We start from the raw sequence: 15485 nt of genomic DNA on the forward strand, positions 1-15485 counted from the left end.
GGAATTGTCGGGCTGAAATATGTTTCTTGCAGACTTGAAGCTAAGTTTGAAATGAATGGGACTTGGATACAGTAGCCATTAGGGTCCCTGTACTGGGCTGAAACCATGTGATTGCAATGTGGATGGCCATGTTATGGTGCTGAAGAAGTATATGGGGCATTGGATCCATATCACCTGTCCCCTTGAGTACAAGAAAATATGTGAATCTATATACTCTGTGTAATAGGGCACTCAGTTGAGTACCAGGTGCACTGAGTGACCTGTGGCTGATCCATGAGAGTGCCTTGTGGTGTGAAGTAGGCAATCTCAACAAAGAACTTTCATCTTTTGGTTTAAATGGTAAGATAGACTGTGGTAGTGAACTGTTATGATCTGATATGTATGGTATAGTTCAGTTTTGATGGAACAGGTGCCATTTTTATCTTGTTTGACACTGTGTCATTAACTGTGTTAAGATAGGTTAGTGATCCACAAATTTGGCAAATGCAGCTGATGTCAGAGATAATATCTGACTTCGCTCACTTTAATATCAATGCTGTCTTGGTTTACATTGTAATATCAACTGTGGTGGTGAGATACAGTGACTTCCAAACAGTTGCTAAGTAAAGGCTCCATTGGAGTTGCAAGGGATAGAGAACAAAGTGAAACTAGACATCATTTGCAGTGAGTGGCTTATGGCACTATGTGGGTTAGACTGATCCACAAGCATGCCTACATGTTGTGAGGTCAGCAAACTCGACAAGATCATTATTCTGGTGGCTGACAGTGGAGGATCGACTGTGGTATTGACTGTTGGGATCACTGCTGTATGGCAAAGTCCAATCATGGTGGAACAGAGCTATCATACATGGCATGTCACTGTCCAGTTTATTAGGGTAGGATGGGACTGTATATCTGAAGAGCAAGACAGCAACTGAGGTGGTTTGTTTTGATCTTGAGCTTGCTCAATGGCAGCTGATGGCCAAGAAAGGTTTATCATGATGTGGCAGTGAGAGAGGAGTCAGAGATGTCACTAACCATGATAGTCTGGATCACTTCATGGTTGAGGAACCATGTAGAACATGACACCTGTCCAGAAACAAGTCCTTTACTGCCATAATGTCAGGATGTATATTGTTATGTTTTCATCCCTCAAGGTGTGCTTCTCTGCCTTCCCCTTTAATATCCCTAGTACTGCAGCCCATTCATTTTTGGTCTACAATGTGCATGTCTGACATGTTTTTATACATTTGCAACCACAGCAAGCTACACATGTAGACTGATTGTCCATCCTGTGTTTCCAATGTTTCCAAACCTTACACTTGGTCTTACCCATGGTTTAAATCTGTAAGACAAAATAGATCAGACAATATATACTGGTGTAGCATGGCACCCTTCCTGCTTTATGAATTCAGAGTGTGTACACAAAGAGATGGACACTATAACAATTTACCTGTAAAAGGGTGCAGTTGGCAGCCAATGCAGGTAGAGCATGGGAGGGTTGTTATTAATACTTATGAAGTGGGTGCTAAAGTATCAATTCTAGTCAAAGTTACCTCAATGAAAGGCCAATTGATTGCCTATACAGGTAAAATCACTTAAGGTAACTACAAAGTGGATGCTAATACTAATACTAATACAGAATTTTGTCACTGAAGAAAGAAACAAATCAGAAATTTATAGACGGAGTTTGCTACCCTTCAAAGAGAACACTCCTCCAACTTGCTTTAACCCTTTACCTCATACAACCGTCTTTGGACGCCTTTACAAAAGTCGCATAGAAGCGACTATTGACGCTTCTACAAAAGTCCCATAGAAGCGCCTTTTTACGTCTGCTGTAAACAACGGCCATTTTAAGCCGGTTTTCGTAGCGCCACCTTCGGGGAAAACCCCTTATTAGATACTACATTCATTTCTGTGAATAACAATTACGTCAGATCACGTGGTCACTGTTTATGTACTGGTCGATATCTGCTATTTAAAGTAACTGGGTCGTAATCTCCACTCTCCAAAATGGCGGTCGCGGATTTCATTCAGTACTTACGAAGTTTTCATGATTAGAATCACAACTATGAAAGATTCAATAACCTAGGTAAAGGCTCTGATATTGATATAGGCTGCAATTAGTTTTTATAAATTATCAAATTTAGGTGACTTAGTGATGTAGACACAGATGAAAAACTTGTAAATTTCGAGTATGAGAAATGGCAGCTCTACGGTTGGTCACACGGCCTCACTGATATGACGGTGAACGAATTCTCTCCAGATTTTAAAGCACATAACAAATTCTTCCGTGATAAATAATTACACAGCTGTAACAATCGGACTTTACTCTTAAATTGTTCCACATGTAATAGATGTGTACCAAAAATGTAAAATGGTTAAAATTGCTGTTAAACGTAACATACACTACATTGCTTAATAGTTCACAGGCAAGCTATGCGTATGCGGTCGACTAGGTAACCTGTGTTCTATGTACAGCGAGCTGCACTTTGTCACAATGCTCTATGAGGTAAAGGGTTATAGTCGAAAACTTTCAGAATACTTGTACACGGAATGCAAGGCATCTCTTTCTGTAGAGTGTTTTACTTGGCACAAGTGAAAGCAGTAACTTAAGTATTCACAGGATCTGGCACTAATCCCTGTATCAAGAGTAGATCACTAGGTGAGTAGAAAACATTTAGCTTTAAAGCTGGATATGAATGGTAATAGTAGTTCACCTAAGATATTATGACTGGGTAATGGATGTGAAGAAAAAATTCTGGAATATATCAAAACTTTCATGTCAATGTCAGATACAATATTTGTCCATGTGACCTTTGACCTTGCTATCATTTCATGGGCACATGGCACCCATAACAAATGTACTTTCTTCAGTCTTTATGTATATAAGTATATAAAATTTATGATATAATTCAATATTATATAAGTCCTAACAAGTAAAACATTGTGAGCATATAATAAATTGTAAAATACTTACATAAAATGTGCAAGACTGTAAGATTTTATATGAATTTAAGTTATGACAACCCAAGACATTAGTTTGATAAAAAAAAAAAACTTTTGTTAAAAGTGCAATGATCTTATTAGGAGGGTCACTTGATAACCTGGTTGTATTTTATGCTTTACATTGTGTTACATAATAATGGTGATGCCTGCTATCAAAATTGTGACTTGCTTTTTCTGAGATTTTCCAACATGCAGATATTCCAAAGACTTGAAATGTCTATAAATTACACCTTTTGGCCCCAATTTTAATTGTTACATCAAAATATCTTATGTTAAAAGAAGAAACAATCTTACACTGTAAAATGAAATAAAGGTAACATAGTTTTTTCACACACCCAATCAATTAAAACTGCTAAAATTTATGTTCAATTAAATTTGTAATATTTGTGCAGTAACATTCAACTGACTATTACATAATAAAGAAGGAAAATAAGAGGTAGCTGCCAACAAATAGTAATGAATTGTTCAATGTAATTTATGCATATTGTCTCTGAAGCATAAATAATCACACATGACTTAATTCTGTCCAAGACCATATTTTCTTTGAGTATTTTCAAGAAAAAAATAACAATTATATTTCACATGCATATCAATAATCCCAAGAAAAGTTTAATGATGATAACTGACATAAAAGGAATACGCTTTGCCTGGAAATCATGGTTCTGATCAAGTGTCATCAAAACACAGCATGTAAGAATTATCACGGAATTGTAGATTGCACTGAAACCTAGCTCATCATCATCAGTAATAATAATAATATTAATAACAACAAAAATAATAATGAAATTACTACTACTACTACTACTTCTACTACTACTATTACTACCACTACTAAAATAACAATAATAAAGTCTGTGTACTGAAGGCACAACTTGGTATGGCAACTATATCTGGTTATCTTGAATGCCACTGAAAATTTCTCTTTATGATCTACAGAAGCAAATATCTAGTTTCATTAATCTCTTACAGATGAGTCAGGGAAGTCAGATTGTTAAAAAGTCCAGCCTGGAGTTGAGTAATTCGGTTGTTGGTCAATCTGAGAATCTGTAAGCCAGTCTGTGTACTGAAGGCACCATCCGGTATGACAGCTATCTGGTTATCTTGAATGTAACTGGAAAAAAAATATACAGTGTATATACACTATATATATGCACTATATAAGTCATTTCTTTCAAAGTCTGAATATGTGAACTGCCCTCTTATTCACACCAAACTCATGTGTCTTCTGACATTTTCTCACCTAGGTCAGTAATTTCAACATATCAGAAGCTCTTGTACATACCTTAGCTAAATGAGTGCACCTATTTAATTCAGATACATGGACTTGTACATACCTTAGCTAAATGAGTGCACCTAGTTAATTCAGATACATGGACTTGTACATACCTTAGCTAAATGAGTGCACCTAGTTAATTCAGATACATGGACTTGTACATACCTTAGCTAAATGAGAGCACCTAGTTAATTCAGATACATGGACTTGTACATACCTTAGCTAAATGAGTGCACCTAGTTAATTCAGATACATGGACTTGTACATACCTTAGCTAAATGAGTGCACCTAGTTAATTTAGATACATGGACTTGTACATACCTTAGCTAAATGAGTGCACCTAGTTAATTCAGATACATGGACTTGTACATACCTTAGCTAAATGAGAGCACCTAGTTAATTCAGATACATGGACTTGTACATACCTTAGCTAAATGAGAGCACCTAGTTAATTCAGATACATGGACTTGTACATACCTTAGCTAAATGAGAGCACCTAGTTAATTCAGATACATGGACTTGTACTCTACATTATTACTTGATTTTCTTCTGTTTAAAGATATATCAAAAGCTTGTACAATTAAAATCTTTAGGTCAGATTACATTGTGGAACTTTTTTTAATGAAAATATATTCATGATGCAACTCTGTCTTTAAAATAGGTACATGCATTGACAAACAAGTATCTCTCACATACATTTCTCTGTGGATGTAGGAAATACTGAGTAAAAGAAGATCAAACATCAGTACCTCTATATTTCCATGATGGCATTTATTTAACTCCAAACCTTGACTGAATAAAACATAGCTGGCACAGAAAGGATTAATTACTCTGCATCTCCCTCACTGACTACTTTCTTTGATAAATGTTAACATTTATTTTAGTCTATCTGCCCATCTTTTTATATGTCTATTGGTCTTCTATTTGCTCTCTTTAATATGGCATAAGTGATGGTGGCTATGACTGCCCACAAAATTCTGGTAATTATACATGGACCCTTATTTAGCAGTTCTCTCAAGCACAGTATCTAAACATAATGCTGTACGAACATGATTTCCAAATTTTTCTTCAATAATTTATAAGAATTTTTTTAGAAAGGGTGTCATTATTCTAATGGGAAAACCCTTGTTGAAGGTGGGTATTAATGGAAAGCCAAAGCTAAAGTAAAATATTGTTCTAAATGACAAATCTGAACCAAATCATAGTATGCAATCATAATTCATAGAGATCATTCAATGTATAAAATCTGTGAAGTCTGAGTACCATTGGTCCACCATTTTCAGAGGAATCAGCCCTTAATTTTTAAATTTTCATGACACATGTGATTTACCATTTTGATGAAGATGAAAATGCATTTGTGACTTAAAATGGTACCTCAATTACCATATTAGTGCTGTCAGTTGCTTTGAACTTGACTTGGTGATCATGTGTATATGAGAAAGAGAAAGAGAGCACATGTGTATAATTCTATTACAAATACTAATAATTGAACATTATTGGTTTAAATGAATAAATAAATCTGTCAAGAATCAACAACTTTTATCCACAAATTTATTTAATATAATTCATACTGCCTATGATCTTTAAAATTAGAGTCCATTACATGCTGAGAAGAACATACCTCAGGACGATTTAACCAAAGCAAATAATACATTCTGTTCTTGACCAATTTGCTGACCAGAATTGTAAATTCAATTTAACGCATAAAAACATTGGAATAGAGCCATTATGGTGTGGTCCTGTGACAAATCAATTTCAACATATATTTTGCTTATTTGATTAGAAAAAGATTTGGAAATTAGTACAGTAGGTTAGAATTAAATGGGGATTAATACGTAAAGCAAGTTTGAAGGCCACATTTTCCCTTTAAGCAAACTAAATTTCTTCCATGTTTTCCATTGTGCAGACATATTTTTTATCCTAAACTTTCTGACCATTTACATTTACACTGCCTGTTTACTGTATATGAGCAGCTTTAAAAATCTTGAATTGAAACAGAAAAACACAGTAATGAACTGTGATGCAGCAAATAGCACCCTTATTCAACAGTCAAAGCAATTAAATGTGGTTAAAACAATATAGTGAATATACTATTGACTTCAATTACAATTAATGACCACTTCCTTGATTGGCATTTTGATAAAGGTGCAGTCACAATATACAAGTTGTACAGCAGCATAAATCCACCTGGGTTATGTCTACATTTAATGCTACTTGAATTTTTTTCTATGCAGTATTCTTACCTTGGCCAACAAAACACTAAATAGGGGATGAAAGAAAATAAACTTGATCATCAATCAAACCAAACCAGAAATTTATAACACAGGGTGGAATTATAAATTTAGAATTTCACTATGGCTTCCAAAACAACAGAAAGAACTATATACAAATTATTTCCCATAACGTTTGATCAGTTCATACATTTTAATCAAAATGGATGAAATTTATTTATGTTAAAAATAAACACCACTGCTTTGATCCCATTTCATTACAATAAATCTATTGCATGATTATGGATCAATAATGACTGCAACTTGATAAACTGTGTACTGCAAGCATATAGGTGGTAAAAACACTTGGAATTAGCAGCATTAATTATCAAATAACATTTGTTCTGAGGACCTGATAACTCATAGATTAGTTTCTTGATTTCTGACAATAGCATTAATTTAAAAATAGTCCAGAGTGTAGTAAAAGCATAGTTTATGTTCTGCTCATTCTGCAAAATTCCTCTAGGCTTTAAATTAAAAGAAACCCACAAGAAATAAGAGGCCCAAGTGGGCCTATGATTGCTCATCAGGTTAACATCTTTCTGATAGCTAAACGGAAGAGCATGTGATCATAAGATTAAGGTCAGTAAGATGGTTTTGGTAGACATATTTTCCTGTGCTGTTGACTGCATTTGTTATGAAAACAAGTTTGAAGGTTTCTGTTTTTTCATAGGATTATCCATATCTATTAATGGCTCATCAACATTTTTTATTGTAACAGTCTTCATGCCAAAATGCTTTGGTTTAAACGGTATTTATTTATGGAAGTCATCAAGGAAAGTACATACAATCAAATAAGAAATACAGAGGACTCAGCAGCATGCATAAGCTTATTTCAAGTTCTCTCATTAACAATACTATTCACTTTTATAATGTGATTAATTAATATGATTAATGAAGGCATAATTTTGCAAGCAATGAAATATGCTAATGAGGTATTTAAAGAAATGATACTTTCTGTCATAGCTGATCACTTTCTGTTGAGTTTTCTCTTCAGACATTTGTTATATGCTTTTTAATTCCAGTAATAGTGGCCATACTTTAAAACAGATTGACACTATTTGTGTCAGTCTCAAAGTCCTTGAAATAAGTTTTCTTTCTGTCAAATTTAGTCCAATTTTGCAGAGCAGTTATTGAGAAGCTCCTTTTTTCTCTTTTTAGAAATGGTGGCCATATTTTGACGGTTGATCAGCATCATCTGTACAAGTCTGAAAGCTCTTTATGCCTCCATATTCTCCACCAAGTTTGATTAAAGTTAGTACAGTCATTTGTGAATAGTTGAAAATAGCTACAATTGATGGACACACAATGCACAATAGATGAGTCAAAACAGATGCAGTGCCATAACCTACTTGGCCTTACAACTAGGTGAGCAAAAAACTGATGCCATGTTTTCTATATGTCTGCTATCATCTCTGTCTGTCTATCCATTCATTCAACTCTCATTTCTGCTCTCTCTCTCTCTCTCTCTCTCTCTCTCTCTCTCTCTCTCTCATACTTACATTTCTTTAACTGATGGTATATTCAGGGCTAATGGATAAGATGTCAAACTATTATTTGAAAGGTAAATGTAATACACAGTCAGATTGACAAACGCATCTATGCTGATTGCTCGGAGTCCATTGTTTCGAAGGTACAGATATCCCTGTATAGTGGACACTGGTCCAAACATTGGTCCAGTTATGGTGGTTAGTTGATTATTATCCAAGTATCTGGAAGAAAAAAAGATACAACATTTCTCCTTTGGTATAGCTGGATTTGGTGTTGTTTAGTAAACTTTTCATCCAGCATGAACTTGTCGATGAGTATAGGCTTATTACTGAGCATGAATTTTGACTTAGCATGGGCTTATCAATGAGCTTGGACTTAAAACTGAACACAAATTTATCACCGAGTTTGGGCATATAATCGAGCATGGGCTTATCAATGAGCTTGGACTTAAAACTGAGCATGAATTTGTCACTGAGTTTGGGCATATAATTGAGCATGGGCTTATCAATGACAGGTATATTTTCATATTAAACCATAATCAAAAGCATAAAAAGATTCATAATTCTTTTGTCATAAGTTATAACAACATACAGTTTAAAATCATGTATGATGATATATTTTTTGTTCTGACAAAGATCTCGTAGATGACATGTATAATCTGTCAACAGATTATAGTAAATTCATTTAAAAGTTGACTGTTATGTTTATAAATTTTACACCAATTTTTCATTTTACAGCCCCAAGGACCAATGAAAATTGATGCTGATTTATTGTCATAATCAAAATTTATTATTCTTGAAACAATATTTAGGTTGAATGTTATGGAAAAAATAATACCAATACTTACATACTTTTTGACACCACAAGAGTTGTTTTTCCCACAAAAACATTATTGAAGGCTTCTTTCTTTATCATACTCAATGGGCCATTATTAAGGTACAAGGAATCATAAATTATCAGGTTACTAAAAGCATAACTGGCCAAAGTAGTGATGAGGTGATTTCCCATGTTGATATTCTCAAATGTGGAGGAATTAAAGGCATATGCCTCCAGTTGCTGAATCAGATTTTTTGTCAGTATGATATTCTTGGCTGTAACAGAGCTGAAGGCCCCAGATCTGATCAGAGCAATATTGTTTCCCTCTAAATTTCTGAAGAAAAAAAAACAAAAGCTTTAATGTAGGTAACATAAATGAAGTGAAAATAAATCAGTGCAATAGTCCACTTTTATTATGGTAGCGATTTTTGCTAAGTTTATAGATGCTTCAAGCTCCTAATTTTAACTACCATCCATATGTTGAGCTCATGCTTGCAGCACTGCTGCAGAATGCATGGCCTTGACATCAAGGTCAAATGGGTATGCATGCATTTTGCAGATTGAATTGTATTAGCTTCATAATGACTAATCTGAAGTTATGATGAAACTGATAGGTGAGATAAGCAAACAAATTTTTTTAACCAAAGCTGTAGCACATAATGACTCATCCTTCACACAAATATTTTTCTTCACAAAAATATTTTATGACTGTGACCTTGACCCCAATGTCAAATGACCAAATGATAATAAGTCAGATAACTGTTTTAGCTTTACAGTAATTCAATTATGACAAAAATTATCCAATGATTTATGAAATATAAGCAAACAAAAAATTTGTGACCAAAGTCAATGCAAATTTTCTATCACGGTGCACTAGATCCCAAGATAAAAGGGTAAGCATGAATACAGAGAATGAATTCTGTTTCCTCATAATTTATGCCAAGTTTTGATGAACACCCATTGAAGGGTTTAGGAAATATATGCAAATGAAAAACTTAAACCTTAATGATGGCTGAATTCACGACTGTTGGAAAAGTGACTGCTGTAATATTTGCTTGCTTACAAGTCAAGTCCAACTGCAAACTGAACTGATCCAGATCTGCTGTTGCATAATGTACCAGCAGGTCTGGGTCTGTGTAGTTAGTTAGGTGTAATCAGTAGAACAAACAATATGGACCCCAGTCTGCAGGAGCATTATACTATGGCAGATTAGGACCTATATGGTTTGCAGTTTGACTCGACTTATAAGCAAGTATATATGCTATGTTTTGCTTCCTACTAATATGAGGTCAAAACAAATATCCCCCTGTCAAGTAAAGAGGACATTCCTCCCCCCAATGTCCTGTATGTAAAAAGTGAGGGCATTAAAATAACATTGGCAAAGAGTTGCTGACTACCACCATACACTTGTACACTTTTATATCATGACAAAATAGTAATGTCTTATTTTCAAAATGCTATTGAATTTCATTCATAAGAAAAATCGATGATATTTACAGAATTGAATATCATATGTGCACCTTTAACACATTTTTCACCCAATATTAATTTTTTTTATTTTAAAACTTTTGTCTGAAGTATATCTAATTATGGATTATATTTACTGTTACAAATATTTACAAAAAAGCAGTAAAAATGGATGATTCAATTGTTATGTGTTCATATTTCATGGATTAAGGGATGAGGTAGTGATTGAATATTATGCATAGAAATGTTTGTGTCTTATTTTTTTAAGGCAAGACCAGATGTGTAAAAATTAGTTAAGCATAAAATTTACCATTATACTGTATTACAAGGAGGTTATCTGTTTACTTGTCTGTTTAGATAAGTTCAGTCAATCCAATGGGAATGGTTTGTGTCACAACAATACCATATAACATGATATTCATAAGGATTAGACTTGATTTAATGAGATGCCAAAACTGAATGACTTACATATCGTAAGTCACACGCAAGTCCCTGAAGACTCCAGTTGGCAGCTCCATAAGCCTGTTGTATTGCAAATACAAATAGGTCAAAGACAGCCCATTAAAATCCCCACCATTGGGAAGTGTGTACAACTGGTTGTTAGATAGATCCCTGAAATGCATAACATATACATGGGTCATTTGTCTTGTAAAGCAAAGTTACAACAAATTATCGAGAAAGTAAGTAGACTAAAAAGTAAACAGTGCAAATCACAACACAGTAGCATAGCATATCTATATACTGACTATTTTATTACAAATTAATAGAAAAGTGTAGATCAAAAATGGTTTTCAGAATAATTCTGATATACATACAGTATGTTCCACTATGATTCTATTATAGAATTTATATGAAGAACATACTGGACATTACATAATATTGTAAATGCCATCTCGCTATCTGTCACAGAGTACCATATTTTACGTAATTTACCATATCTTTTCATTTTTCCTACATAGTTTAGCCATAAAAATTATAATTATTTCTTGGTGATACAAATTCTCATATGTACATTAATCTGATTAAAATCAGACCTCCACTGTCCTACCTGAAGATCTTACAGCAACGGCTTAGGGATCATGTTCTTGTGACCTATGTTATTATCATAATTGCTAATTTTTCAGCCATTCAGATGAGGTCTTCTATCTTCAGATTTGGGAGACTGAACAGTGTGACTGAAGAGCATCAATGTGTGCTCACCAATTTGATTCAATTTCAGATTTTTGAAAGCTGCATTTCCACTGGCTAATTCAAAGGTCATCAGAACACGACCCCTAAGCAGTCACTGTCAGATCTTTACATCAGACAGTGGAGATCTGATTTTAATCAGTTTCTTTCATATAGAGAAGTTTGTTTAAATTTTGTAAAATCTTTTTCTTACAAGCGAAGTGTAAAATCAAATGATAAATATGTTTGAGAATTAAAGTATGCAAATTTTGTACAAAAATGACAGATAAATGATGTATACTGAAAATGTGTTCTGTACTTCACTTATTATTGTGTAGCATTTGTATGCTTATTTTTGTTAAAACTTCACTCCAAAGACCAGTGTGTAAAAAATTACTAGCTGTTTAGTATACATGAAGCCAGAATTACTGTAAGACCTTTGGCCATTTGGTACATCTAAACTATACAATTTTGTTTTTCTAATCTTATAAAAATAACACATACCAGCATCCTTCACTGAGGGCCAAATTTTGATGAAGTCTTTACAAATATTTAAAGCAATGAATGTATGTTTTTTGGCAAACCCTAAAGAAAACCTTAATTAAATGGTCTCCACTATTAATACAAGTAAGTCTCATTTGTTCAGAACATTGTGATAGAAATGGTCTATACATTCAAAATTTTATTTGGTGATTTTGTACACATAAGCTTTACAGAAATAAAAGCCCATTATAAGTATAAAAAAATCAGAGAAACCATCAAGACTTAATGAACCAGACTATTTCTCAAATACTGTCCATTAGCCTGGTTATTTGTATAAACATGTAAAGTTTGTGGGAATTCATTGTGACATCAGTTCATGTTTATGATCTCAAGACTTTTGCATGAAATTCCTTAGGTGTCCTAAAAACCCAATAATATCTCTCAGGTACTATTCTTGTAAGTGTGTAACCAATACTCGAAGTTTATGCACAATGAAAAATACTGTTTTGTATGAGGAAAGATTTAATGCATGCATTGTAAGAAAATACAGCATACATGAATATATGCATCTTTCTCTATCTCACTCACCCTCTCACTTTCTCTCAAACATGCCACTATTCATTATTACCAATATTCTACAACATCAAATCCATAATAACATCAATACTTAACTAAAATATTTGGCTCTCTCTGTGGGGGGCTACTCATGGGCTAGAGTCTTAATGTACAAGATTATGATTCCCAATTGGTGCTAGGCTGATCCCAGCATTAAGGTGTATTCTGGGCTGATCCCAGCTCAAGTAGAATCGGTGCTAGGCTGATCCCAGCTCAAGTAAAATCTGTGCTAGGCTGATCCCAGCGTTCAAGTGTATTCTAGGCTGATCCCAGCTTAATGTACACTATGCGCTAAGCTGTTCTCAGTATAATAGTGTATTATTGTAGGCTAATCCCATCTTCAAGTGAATCTATGCTAGGCTGATCCCAGCATTATAGTGTATTCTGGGCTGATCCCAGCTAAAGTATAATTGGTGCTAGGCTGATCCCAGTATTATAGTGTAATCTGGGCTGATCCCAGCTTCCATAGACTGCTAGGCTGTTCCAAGCATACATAAAATCTATGCAAGGCTGATCCCAGCAAATTAGTGTATTCTGGGTTGATCCCAGAATAGTGGAATAGAGCAAGGCTGATTCCTGCATGAAGAAAGTATTCTTATTTTTTCCTATTTAAAACTGTAAAAGAAATGCAATAAAAGACCATTTCATTATTATTACAACGTATGAGTATCCAATTGGGGTAATGTGCAAAATTGAATTTGATATTAAAATATATCAAATGAGATCCCCCAAGAGGATGCCAGTTTGAATGTGACAATTCAGTTGGAAGGAATGGTGTCCAAAGTACATGACACTATACAGGAAGTGTACACGCACTTACTGATACTGAACATTATTCTTTGCTGGAAATTTGGAGATATTTGAGTTGCAGGGAGAAGCGTGTGAGTGTGATTTGGATTTTTAACATAGCTTTAACAATTTTTCAGTCATATTGCTACGATGTCTGCAGTGTGGCAGTTTATAGTGATGTTTAGCACCGGGGGCAGCATGCTCTCATGTAGCATTATGTCCCACCCATTCACATTATCCTGACACCAGGACAACCAGTTCTAACACTAACTTCTTAATGCTGACCACCAAGTGAGGCAACTGTTAGTACCATTTTTATAAGTCTTTGGTATGACTGACAGCTGGCGTTCAAACCCACAACCGCTCCACATGCAAGGCGGGCACTCTAACCCAGTGGTTCCCAAAGTGGACGGTGGGATTATTGAGGGGGGCAGTAGTGCTGAATAATGCTTTTTATGGGACAAGGTAGGGGGCGCTGAGGATAACCAATGGTGTGGTTGCCCAAAAATGTTTGGGAACCACTACTCTAACCACTAGGTCACTAGAGTGGTCTAAGGAAAAGAACACAGCACTTTAAATGCAATGGTGATATATTTTGCAGCATATATGAATTTGTTTATTTAAAATGAATGGAGTACACATGGGTATAAATATTGTGAATAATTAAATCTAAAATATATATCACTGAAACAAAAACTGTGAGAAATGTATTTTTTAAATTAAATTTAAGCACTGATAGTTTTATCTTTAACAAGGTTCAGGTAATGGGGGCATTCAAAAGTAAGGTATATTGATCAAAATGGCATGGAAAAAGCCAAAATTTCTCTCTCTCTCTCTCACACACACACACACACACATAAAAAAGGAGAAAAAATCCATATAATTATTTGGATTTAAATCCCATCTGGTCATCAGTGGCATCACTTATTTGGATCACAAGGTGTGATGATCAGATGTCAATGACCTTGTCATAAACTATCCATTTTTGAACTTATCCAATGTAATGCACTCACATATAAGTAAATTCAGACAACATATTGTACTAGCACATGGTACTTTAGTGCAATAACATTTGATGCACATGAATTTAATATTGACAATCAAGTAATGTTTCTAAGCCTTCCTCGATCTTGGATCTTTTTTCCGATACTCAAAATTAGTAATTAACTTTTATGCACAATACTCTGGATACTTTGAAGAATTTTTTGGGAGTGCAATTAAAATTACATAAAATATGGAAAGATATAAATGAAGGATTCAGTTTCTTACAATCATGTCTGTTAATCTCAAGTTTTATGTTTTGCATATCAGTGTTAAGTTATGTATCTATATACATACATCCAGGACATTGAGGTGACATGATCAAAACTGCCATCTTCAATCCAGCCAATTTCATTATTATGCAGCCCCACATAGCCATTTAATGGACAATTTTTAAAATGGCTTTTAAGGATCTGTGGTATCCGATTATTGGACAGATATCTGAAAAAATGGAAGTAAAAGGATTAAATGATGTAAAGGTATTTAGTAAATTGGTCTAATAGTATTCATATTTCTACTTAAACAGCTGTTGAAGAGTATTCAGGAAGGTACAGAGTAAAATTTCTAATGTGGGTTACTGTAGAAATAAAAAAAATAAAACAAATAATAATATCCTCCAGTGACGAATGATTTAGTTAGAAATCCCTGAAGTATTTATGTACTGGAGAAGAAAAAAAACAGTTTCCATAAAACCATAAAAATGAATACCGACATCTTACTTAACTGATAGAGTGCAGAAAGTATCTTTAAATGGTCAACTTTCTGAAAGTAAAAATATTAATTGTGGAGTACCACAGGGCTCTATCCTTGGACCTCTGTTATTCATTCTATTTATCAACGATTTACCTCTTAAGATTGAACTTCAATTTCTTCCACTGACCTCTATGCAGATGATACTACACTGAGATTGATAAAACCAAAATGGTACTTGAAAACAACTTACAAGATGCTCTCAACAGACTTAAAGTATGGTGCAACAGTATGATCATAAATACAGAAAAAAATGAAAGCCGTACTAGTTACAACACAACAAAAACAAGCAAGGCTACATAGCGACAAACTCCAGGTTCTATTTGACAACATGA

At 34.3% G+C, this 15485-nt stretch overlaps 1 protein-coding gene across 1 annotated transcript in view; it reads right to left on the reverse strand.

The window, feature by feature from the left end:
* Positions 1-15485, reverse strand: part of LOC149785118 (uncharacterized) — a 205924-nt gene that overhangs the window by 138806 nt on the left and 51633 nt on the right. The window contains exons 19-23 of the mRNA XM_089978885.1: positions 14698-14841; positions 10774-10917; positions 8870-9172; positions 8034-8243; positions 3956-4099 (exon numbers count right to left, since the gene is read on the reverse strand). Of these exons, the coding sequence (XP_089835011.1) occupies positions 3956-4099; positions 8034-8243; positions 8870-9172; positions 10774-10917; positions 14698-14841 (945 nt within the window). The remainder of the gene's footprint in view (positions 1-3955; positions 4100-8033; positions 8244-8869; positions 9173-10773; positions 10918-14697; positions 14842-15485) is intronic.

This window comes from Sinohyriopsis cumingii, chromosome 13, assembly GCF_028554795.1.
Source record: "Sinohyriopsis cumingii isolate HCF-2022 chromosome 13, ASM2855479v2, whole genome shotgun sequence".
NCBI lineage: Eukaryota > Metazoa > Mollusca > Bivalvia > Unionida > Unionidae > Sinohyriopsis > Sinohyriopsis cumingii.